General features: G+C 40.4%; 1 protein-coding gene across 4 annotated transcripts in view; it reads right to left on the bottom strand.

Annotated features, from left to right (window-relative positions):
• Nucleotides 1-1,560: 1,560 nt before the first annotated feature.
• The window catches only part of gad1b (glutamate decarboxylase 1b), a 66,051-nt gene continuing 56,159 nt past the window's right edge, over nucleotides 1,561-11,452 (bottom strand). For all 4 annotated transcript variants that reach the window (XM_039757601.1, XM_039757602.1, XM_039757600.1 and 1 more), the window contains 2 exons: nucleotides 7,739-7,828; nucleotides 1,561-3,116 (listed from right to left, as the gene is read on the bottom strand). In XM_039757601.1, the coding sequence (XP_039613535.1) occupies nucleotides 2,943-3,116; nucleotides 7,739-7,828 (264 nt within the window). In that variant the 3' untranslated portion in view covers nucleotides 1,561-2,942. The remainder of the gene's footprint in view (nucleotides 3,117-7,738; nucleotides 7,829-11,452) is intronic.

Raw genomic sequence — 11,452 nt, 5'->3', positions numbered from 1 at the left:
CCGCTTAGCTAGCGATACTCGTTTGTTCAGCAGATATTATCATCTAGAGACTGTTAAAGCATAATGTTGGACGTTTTTGAGAGAGAGATCAGAGCTACGTGCTGATTGCCAGACATATCACAACCACGTGCTCTTCTCCCTTATGAGGGGGACGCTGTCCCGTCAGAGCTGAACACGATCAGATACAGTGGCAAATTTTGACGTTGGAGTGTACCGACCTTCCACTTGGCCAGAGCTACCTTGTCAACTTTTTACATATTTGGCAAAGAGATCACAGCTACATTCTCGCCCCGATAGCAAAACCAAAAATATTGCATATCGAGAGACACAAAAACTATCAATATAAATCTTCTCAATACAAATTATTACATTTTTTTTTTTTTTATTGATTTTTAAAGTTTGTCCTGTTTCACTACAACGCGGGTGGAGCTGCGGGGCACAACTAGTACTGTATATAACACATTATTATTAGGGCCCACGATTTACCGTGGCAAGAAATCGTAAATTCCGCTTCATGTTTTTTTAAATTCCGCTGTGTACCGTGGCACGGCAAATGCAGAACCAAAACTCCAAAAGACTAATTCGTAACCCTAGCAAAATAAATGCAATTTTTCTTATTCCTTAACAATAATCAATCATAATTCGTAATACTTCATTCGTAATAGGTATATCAAAGCGTTCACATCCGCACATTTTAATCCACAGATTTGCTTTAGGCAAACTATGCTGACACATATGTAGGCATAATATTATTCTCAACAAACTATCAAATAATGTTTCTAAAGTTATTGTTTATTTGTTTTTGAAGGAAACGGCACTGTAAGCTCGTAGGTTTTCTTGTGACAGAGAATATCGCAGTGGTAACTACACCGATCCATATTTTGAGAACGAACGTACCTAAACTAGGGTGTTGCATTGACTTTGACTGCGGTTCAGTCTTAACAACACAAACAATTCTGGGTACTGAATCAGCGAACCTCCATGACTTTTCTTCTGCTGACGCTCTCAACATTTGACCTTTACAATCTCCACAGCTCACAAATTACATCAGTTCCCCACACACATGTTCATTAGAAGAAGTAAGACAGAATTATGTTAACAGAGTCACACACATGCAATTAGGAGAAAGCTGAGTGGACCAAGTGGAGGTAATTACCCACCAGGCCAGGCGGTGGCGGGGTGCACTAAATCTACTTCTGTTGTCTCTGCAGGCCAAATATGGGAAAACCTACCTGATTTACAGTAACAACAAAAATGTCACTTCCAGCACCAAGAATGACATCACTTCCAGTTCTGGCACCAAGAATGACATCACTTCCAGTTCCGGCACCCAGAACGACATCACTTCTGGCCTCAGATGATATCACATCCGGTTTCAACCTTTAAATCCGTCATCTTTTCCACCACTCAAACATTTCAGTCTGGAACTCAACAAGGACACTTCTTGTCAATTCTCATACCCTTTTTGCAGCCAGGGACAATATACGGGTGACAGTCCCAAACTTTCTAGTGTGTTGAGACTAATTCTTTAACAACAGTCCAAATGATCAAAAAAAGGAGCAGTCTTAAATATAGATTTTATTATCACTGTAAAACACTACAGTACTTTATTACATGGTACGCTTTCAGGTTTGTGCTCTGCAGATGCAGACCTTAGCTTCCACGTTCAATTTAAAATATTATTAAAGCAGAATTCTATTAAAAATAAAATTTCAAATGCATACTCTACCTAGTTTCCATAGGTCTTTTACTGTTTACCCACCCTCCCCATATCCTGATCCCTCCCTCTTTTTATTGTGCTTCTTTCCACATAAAATGCTCTGATACAAAGACATTTGTCCTCCACAAAGGCCCCAGATCCAGCCCGAACTCTGCCCTAATGGAGGCCTCAAGTATCAAGGAAATAGACCCACAGCAAGATATCAATTGCACAAGAAACCGATCTCTAAGCATTAGACGTTATAAATTAAATCAGCAGTAACTCTGGTTGCAGCAGAATAAATAGATCTTTATATATTTTCACTAGTTATCTGTTTCTTTGGCTTACAAATACACTAAAATACCTTATTTTGATAATGCTATAGAAATAAAACATACATTACAAATGGAGCAAAATACTAGACAACTCTGTAACACTATAGTTATTCTGGAATATAAATAAGCAAGTATATCATATACCTATACATATATCTACTCTTTAAACATCTGGCTGCAAAACTAGTACATGTATTCCCTTTCCCACAAAGGCATGTAAATATACACACAATCTGCACAAAATTAAATTCTCTAAAAAAACACAACAATAGTCGAACTTTTACAATGACTGTTAGTTTGTTGTCCCAGGATGCGAAGAAGAGGTTTAACTAGCCAGAAATACAAATTGGTGCTTCAGATTTCCATACATAACAGTTATGATATAAATGCAGACTCTAATACCGTGACTGGAGCAGCAGTTTGAGGGGTCGGGGGGTCCGGTAGGTCAGGAGGTGAAGGATAGAAATTCCACAGCACACATGTTCTCTCTTAGCAGCATACATGCATTACTCCTATTTCGGTACAGGATGGTTGCAATTAAACCTTACGTGTATTATTAAAATTGTGATCTAAGAGCAGCAAAGATGTTGTTTTACATAAAAATCGGACGACTTCAACACGTGTTGACGAACTTCACATATTACATTTGAAAGATCTCCTTTTAGGAGAAAAAAAAGAAAACCCCTTTAAGAAAGAGATCTACACAGGTCTTGCAAAATATACAAGATGACGACACGAACATACAAACCCACATTATCGGTCCTCTACCAGTCCGCCCATAATAAAATTGCATTCACCACATTTTCAGTTGTTTGCAGGACACGGCCTCGATGGCTAAATGACGATTGCACTTTGAAGACTTGGACCAAGGAGTATAATGCCTGTTTCCTAGTAGGCCACAGCAAGTATTACAAATCTTGTCCCAATCGCTCAATTTCATCAATGAGGAAGTCAATGTCCGACTTGGTGGACGCTGAATTTGAGACCACCATTCTGAAGAAGTTGACCTTATCTCCCTGAGGCTGGTATCCTACCATAGTTGTGCCGCACTCCATCATTCGTGCCTTAATTTTTGGTGCCACCTGCACAGGAAACAAGAAAAAAGAAACCAGATTTGGTCCACTTCTAGAAGGACTTGTACTTAAACTCACACATTATTAGCACTACACTTACACTGTATTGCCAAAAATATTGGGACCCCCCTCCAAATCATTGAATTTAGGAATTTCATGGCCACAGGTGTATAACATCGAGTACCTCACCATGCAGGTGGCTTCTACAAATATTTGTGAAAGAATGGGTCGCTCTCAGGAGCTCAGTGAATTCAAGCATGGTATCGTCATAGGATGCCACCTGTGCAATAAGTCCATTTGTGAAATGCCCTCACTACTAAATATTCCACGGTCAACTGTTAGTGGTATTATAAGAAAGTGGAAGCAATTGGGAACAACAGCAACTCAGACACAAAGTGGTAGGCCACGTAAAATCACAGAGCTTGGACAGCGTATGCTGAGGTGTGCAGGAGTCGCCAACTTTCTGCAGAGTCAATAATTACAGACCCCTAAAAGCTCAAGATCAGTGTGTAGAGAGAGAGCTTCATGGAATGGGTCTCCATGGCTGAGTAGCTGCATCCAAAGCCAGACATCACCAAGTGCAATGCAATGCGTCGGATGCAGTGGTGTAAAGCCCACCGCCACTGGACTCGAGAGCAGTGCAGACGTGTCCTCTGGAGTGACGAATCACGCAATTTGATGGACGAGTCTGGGTTTGGCATTGGCCACGAGAACGGTACTCGCCTGACTGCATTGTGCCAAGTGTAAAGTTTGGTGGAGGGGGGATTATGGTGTGGGGTTGTTTCTCTCTCTTCTAAGACCACTGTTAAAATGTTTTATGGAGCTGAGCAGATCAACACTCCTGAGACCATCACCTTTCTTTATTTTCAGATATTGTATGATTACAAAGTTTGCTGGTCATGTTTTGGCTCATTTTGCATCTCATTCTTGTTTGGCTGCTAATTAAGGAAAAAAGAAACAATTGAGGGGTCTGTGACTTCGTTAAAATGAATTCAAAAGAAGATCATTAGCAGCAAAAACAGGTCACTAATTAAGAAAAGGGTTAGAATGAAAACCTGCAGCCACTGGGCCCTCCATAACCGGAGCTGGGGACCCCTGCTTTAACATGATTGTCCTGGAACTGCAATTCATTAAACTTCTACAAACCGATGTGATTGTTTCTATCTGTAAAAGAATTTACAGCTTTTTAAAAACAGGAAACAGTCTAAGAGCCCATCTGAGCATGCTGTCTCCATATTGTCTTGGGTGCCCCTCAAGGCTGTGTACTTTCCCCAAGATTCAAGGTTCTTTATTTGTCACATACACAGTTATAAATGTGTGTTGAAATGTGCCCTGATTAACCAAGAGACTCTGCAATAAAGTTAACAAGAAGTTGAGTTGAGGTTGTGGAGCACACACCAACACTGAGCATTGCTGCACCCACCACATGACGAACCACCTCAGCATCCCAAATTAGGAACCGAGCGCAGCCGTACAGTGGGTGACCCCTCAGCACCACACTAGTTTGTATGAAGTGGAACAGTGTGAGGTTTTTTTTATGGTGGCTGGAGTGCCAATCCTGCCATCAAATAGATTCAATTTAATTAGATTAAAAAAGAAAATTCAAATTAAAAGAATTTTTAAAAAGAGATTTATAAAGAGTAGAACTAAAGTGATACAATATATTTATGTTAGTTTATATCCAAATAAGCAATACAATTATAAACAAGATCTGAACAGTGTGCAAATGTGATAGAGTAGAATATCTACAGTATGTACTGTGAAGTGCAGTGTGCTGGTTAATGTCCAAGACTTAAATGACATGGCAGCAGCTGAGATTCAGTGAGGTATTGAATTGTTTTCTGTTATAATGAACAGTTCAAAGAATCTGTGGTGGCCTGTCCAGGTTAAGAAGTCTTATGGTCTGTGGAGAGACGCTCCTCCTGAGCCTCTCTGTTCTGGCTGTAATACTCCTAAAGCGTTTGCCTGATTTCATTTTGTTGAATAGATAGTTACTGGGGTGACATGAGCCTCTAACGATCCCAGTCAGGGCCATCTTAACGTATGGGCACTGGCCGGGGCCCCAACAACCATAGGGGCCCACAATGTTTCTGATGCCTATTTAAGTTTCTGCTTTGCTGTCAAATCAGATGCCCCAGAGAACTACTTTTCCCAGGGGCCTATGATGCTGTTAAGATGGTCCTGATCCACATTGCTTTGGTCCTGCATCTCCTGATATAAATGTCCTGTAAGAGATGGTAGGTCAAATCTGATGCAGCACTCCATAGCCTGTATCACTCTCTGTAGTTCCTTAATGTCCCATACACAGCTGTTCCTAAACCAGGAGGAGATGTCCTCAAGTCAAGACACTTTCTACTGCACCAGAGTAAAAAGACCTTAGAATCACTGGAGAGATCCGAAACCTCCTCAGTCACTTCAAATAGTAAAGACACTGTCCTGCATTTTTGGACTGGGTTTGAATATCTTCAGCCCATGTCAGATCATGGTGATGTGAATGCCCCCATGCTCTATTCCCTGTACACCACTGACTGCAGATCCACTGACCCTTCAGTCAAAATCATTAAGTCCACTGATGACACCACCATGGTTGGACTAGCTAATAACGGAAATGAAACAGCATACAGAAAGGAGGTGACTCGTCTTTTGTCTTGGTGCATTACAAATAACCTTCTACTCAATACTGCCAAAATAGTGGAAATGGTAAGTGACTTTCGCAAATCTTCTTCTTTTGGCTGCTTCCATTACAGGTTCCCACTGCAGATCATCTTGTTCTATGTCTTCCTGTCCTCTGCATCTTGCTCTGTCACATCCATCACCTGTATGTCCTCTCTCACCACATCCATAAACCTTCTCTTAGGCTTTCCTCTTCTCCTCTTGCCTGGCAGTTTTGGTGTTAGCATCGTTTTCCCAATATACCCCTCATCTCTCCTCTGCACATGTCCAAACCAACGCAATCTCGCCTCTCTGACTTTGTCTCCAAACCATCCAACCTGAGCCAACCCTCTAATGTACTCGTTCCTAATCCTCTCCATCTTCATCACACCCAATGCAAATCTTAGCATCTTTAACTCTGCTACCTCCTTCTCTGTCTCCTCCTTTCTGGTCAGTGCCACCGTCTCCAGCCCATATAACATAGCTGGTCTCACTACTGTCATGTAGACCTTCCCTTTCACTCTTGCTGATACCCGTCTGTCGCAAATCACTCCTGACACTCTTCTCCACCCATTCCACCCTGCCTGCACTCTCTTCTTCACTTCTTTTCCACAATCCCCATTACTCTGTACTGTTGATCCCAAGTATTTAAACTCCTCCACCTTCACCAACTCTACTCCTTGCATCCTCATCATTCCACTGACCTCCCTCTCATTCACACACATGTATTCTGTCTTGGTGGTCCTACTGACCTTCATTCCTCTCCTCTCTAGGGCATATCTCCACCTCTCCAGGGTCTCCTCAACCTGCTCCCTACGATCACAACATCATCCACAAACATCATAGTCTACGGGGACTCCTGTCTAATTTCATCTGTCAACCTGCAACCATTGCAAATAGCCATTATATTCTCTCCCTCTAGAAATTAATGATTTAACAGTCCATAGGGAGGAATCCTTCAAATTCTTGGACACAACTATCGCAAATACTCTCAGCTGGGACATTAACAGCACTTTCATCACTAAGAAGGCTCAGCAGATGTATTTTCTACACCAACTAAAGAAATTAAACATTTCCCAGCCCACCCAGTGTACAGTTCTACAAAACAAGAATTGAAAGTATAATCGCATTCTCCATTGTTGTCTGGCTTGGTTCAGCAACGGTCCACTCCAACATTAAATGACAGAATGTTGTGAGGTCTGCTGAGAAAATAATTGGCTGTGCTCTTCCACCTGTTGGAGACCTGTATGCATCTAATGTCACAAGCCATGTCAAAAAGGATCACCTCGGACTCATCTCACCAAGTCATCATCACTTGTTCCAAAAAACTCCTCTCAGGCAAAACACTTTAGGTTAATTAAAACTAAAACTAATGGACACCTCAACATTTTCTTTCCCAAAGCCATAGCCCTCGCAAATGAGAAATTGAGTCCATCTTCCTCACCTAATTACATGTTCCTTCATTTATGAGAGAGTGTTTATGAATGTGCACATGTGTCTGTGTATGTGAGCTAATATATTCTATGCACACCCATGCTTTCATTTGCACATCATTTTCACAATTCTGCAAAATTCGGTTATGTACTGTATGTTGTTTAACAGCACCAGAGCTACCAAGTCATATTAGTTAAAGTTAAAAATGTTAAGAATGAAGTACTGAGTGATAAAAATGACTCTAAATCTTAGGTTCAAACTCTGTCCCCCAGTGTTGTCTGTGTACAATTTGCCCCTTCTCCCCATTGCTATATGAGGTTTTCCCAAAGATGTGCAGGTTAGGTTAGGTTAGGGTAAATGCTAATTCTAAATTGGCCCTGTATCACTTTTTGTGTGTGTGCGTGTGTGTGTGTGTATGTGTGTGTGGGGGTTATGTTAGATTAAGCAGGTTGGAGAATGTTATCTTATAAAAAGGTTAACTTTGTAGATTCAAGCAACCGATTAGTTGGAGAATATTTGGGGATTTGGATATTGAAGTCTCTTACCCTGTGCAAGCGTTCTCTTCTTTCTTCACAGTCTGGCATGCCACGCAGACTGGGTGGTACGTACCAGAAGCACACATTGGTGTGTTGAGGCTAAAAAGAAAAAAAAGCTTATGAGTGTGTGCTTGGTCAGCACCATCTACCCCAGCAGACTTAAGAAATTGTCTGTGTAACAGTACATTAAGTGCTTTTGACTGGTCAGTCTCCTTGAGATGCATTTTATACAGCGGTGAAGGCCACTGCTTCAACTTCGTAACTCTGTAGTTGATTGCACATTCCCATGATGCCTTATGTGATGAACTTTTACTCTTTATTAGGTGTCGTAAAATATGAAGTTTCACTCACTAGAAAAATTCTGCCTTGAAAGCTTTCAGTGTTTGGAAGTCTTGGATCAGGCCTACAAAAACCATTCTCCATAAAGACTAAAGTGGATCACTACCCATAGCCGGGCAAAGGAGCGCCTAGTACTGCTACGGTTATGATAAATGCCAAAAAGGAAGAGCAAAACCATAAAAGATCATTGCCCAAATTCCAAAATTATTCATATTTTAGATAGATAATATTTTATTTGCCCACAGGGGGAAGTTAAAATTTTAAAGACGCTCCAAAAAATAAAATAAATATGATAGAAACAAACTATAATCCATCCATCCCCCAGAACTCCAACACACATAAAAACTTCTGGCTTGGATAACAAAGAGCAGCTACCATCAATACAGGCTTGAAGGTGGCAGTAAGATGAGGTCAGAACTGCTCGGATTGTGCCACAGTTTTATATTTACAGGCACCAAATATTAATAGAGTAGTGTCCACGAAAGGAACATGCCTAATAGGTCTCAATTACTTCTTTGAAGTCAACAGCAATAAGAATGATTCATCAAAAAGATGTTGGTACAGAGTGAATCCTTTCTGTGGCTGTGTCGGCCAGGATAATGAAACTTAATTTCCCCGGAAGTGACACGGAAGATTTCAGTCCACAGTTCAATGCCTGGGTCACACATTTCATTTTAAATATACTGTGCTCCCTTTTTCATTACTGCTCATTCATTTCATTTATTAAATACAATAAACTTAATTTAATTTACTCGATGAAAGTAAAGAAAATATAAAACATGCTTAAATATATATAACATTCAAAATGACCAAAATCTTAAAAATAAGAAAAATCCAAAATAACAAACCTTAATTTAAAAATATTAAATCATCCAAAAAAGTTGAAGCAGAAAACATAAAAGCCTAATCAGAAATAAATAAAAGCCAAACATAAGGGGAGCCAAAGAACACTAATATTTTTGATTTATAAGCAGTTTCACAAAGCTGACATTAAATTAGTTTAGCAGACGAGTTTAAAATTATGAAGCACAAAAGGTTTTTTTTTTGGGCGGATACCAAAGACTACTGTTCCCTAAGGCCTTGTTCATACTTGCATGCTTAGGTGTGTTCTAAAGAATTCAATCTGTACCACCCCAGTAAAACCAGTTGTGACTCTGCTTCATTAGAACAATCTGGACGAGAGCAGGCCATTCAGCCCAACAAAGCTCGCCAGGCCTGTCCACTTAATTCCTCTAAAATAACATCAGTTATAGTTTTGAAAATCCCTAAAGTCCTACTGTCGACCACACTACTTGGTCACTGATTCCAAGTGTCTATCGTTCTTTGTGTAAAGAAAATCTTCCTAATGTTTGTGTGAAATTTACCCTTAAGAAGTTTCCAGCTGTGTCCCTGTGTTCTTGTTGAACTCATTTTAAAGTCACAGTCTCGATCCTTAACATACCGGCTTGGGCAGATTTGTGGCAGATGAAAATTAATGGAAGTAAATGTAAAGTGTTACATGTAGGAAGTAAAAATGTGAAGTTTCAATACACAATGGGAGGTCTGAAAATCGAGAGTCCACCTCATGAGAAGGATTTAGGAGTCATAGTGGAATCAACACGATCAACTGTCAGACAGTGTTGAGAAGCCATTAAGAATTCTAACAGAATGTCAGGTTATATAGCGCCTTGATGTGTGGAGTACAAGTCACAGGAGGTTCTGCTCAACCTTTATAACACACTGGTGAGGCCTCAGCTGGAGTCCTGTGTGCAGTTTTGGTCTCCAGGCTACAAAAAGGACAAAGCAGCACAAGAGAAGAGCGACTAGGCTGACTCCAGGGCTACAGGGGATGAAATTTAATGTCAGTAAATGTAAAGTATTAAACATAGGAAGTCAAAATGTGAGGTCTGAATACACGATGGGAGGTCTGATGAATTATTAGGAAAGATTAAAAGAGCTGAACCTTCTCTGATAAAGCAAAAGGAGATGAAGAGAGGACCTGATGTGTGGAGTACAAGTCACAGGAGGTTCTGCTCAAGCTTTATAACACACTGGTGAGGCCTCATCTGGAGTCCTGTGTGCAGTTTGGGTCTCCAGGCTACAAAAAGAACATAGCAGCACTAGAAAATGTCCAGAGAAGAACGACTAGGCTGATTCAGGGCTACAGGGGATGAGTTAGGAGGAAAGATTAAAAGAGCTGAGCCTTTACAGTTTAAACAAAAGAAGATGAAGAGGAGACCTGATTGAAGTGTTTAAAATCATGAAGGGAATTCGTCCAGTGGATCGAGACGGTGACTTTAAAACAAGTTCATCAAAAACACAGTCAGATACTCTTTACGGGTAAATTTCACACAAACATTAGGAAGTTTTTTATTTACACAAAGAACCACAGACACTTGGAATAAGAGACCAAGCAGTGTGATAGACAGTAGGACTTCAGGGACCTTCAAAACTCGACTTGAGGCTTTTGTTAGAAGAACAAATTGCATAGGACTTCATTTTAATGTTCTAATGTTTACAAAAAAAAAAGCATACTGCTGTGTTTTGTGTATCCAAACACTGTAGCAACATGTCCACAGACAGAAGTTGGACATTACTGTGTGTATGAGTGATTTTATGAGACACAAATAGACAGAAGAGCTAATAAACAGTTTAATACTACCGCTTTCACTGTACGTTGCCATTTTGGATTGATGCCATGATCTGAAGTCGGACAAACTTGGACTTGACAGACCAGCCCTGGGTTTCCAAGTTGGGAATCTGACTTAAGGGAGTGTTCCAATGGAAAGTTCTGATGAGGAACTCAGAAATTCTGACTTTCTCACTTCAAATGGAGCACAGCAAAAGTCGTTGAATGCTCTTGAATGCTACACCATCTTGTTTAAAAATGTGGCATGTTGCATCTCTCCTACACAAAGACACATTAAAACACCCCGTCGTGCACATTACTGGGTTTTTGCCACAGGAAAACTCAGAGCACTGGAAGTTGCTGCCGCCAAACCTGCCTCTTTCTCGCTGTTGCCTAGAAACTACCTTATCAAGGTAAAAATATGCACTGTTTACTACTTTTAGATCTCAATTTAAATCTCTCTATTATAATAAAATAATCCTGCGACGAGACTTTTTGCAAGACGAAACTTTTTGGAACATTTTTTCAAGTTTCGCAAGTCGAGACTTTGGCCATGAGATTTTTTCAAAGTCCCGCCCACCTCTCTGCCATATTCAACCACGCCCATGGCACTCTCACCTCTCATTCGTGTGATTGCTTTTGACAGACACAGTTCCTGCTCTCTCAGCTCTTATAAATTTTAGCATTTTCCTCACTTTAAGTTCCCAATAAAAGAAGATGTATTATGTCCAAATCTTATTGAAGAATTTCATCACGAAGGGTTATCAACAGTAAAA

Source organism: Polypterus senegalus, chromosome 6, assembly GCF_016835505.1.
Source record: "Polypterus senegalus isolate Bchr_013 chromosome 6, ASM1683550v1, whole genome shotgun sequence".
In the NCBI taxonomy this organism is placed as follows: Eukaryota; Metazoa; Chordata; class Cladistia; order Polypteriformes; family Polypteridae; genus Polypterus; species Polypterus senegalus.
The sequence above is the reverse complement of the archived record's forward strand: the minus strand, read 5'-3'. Positions and strand labels throughout refer to the sequence as shown.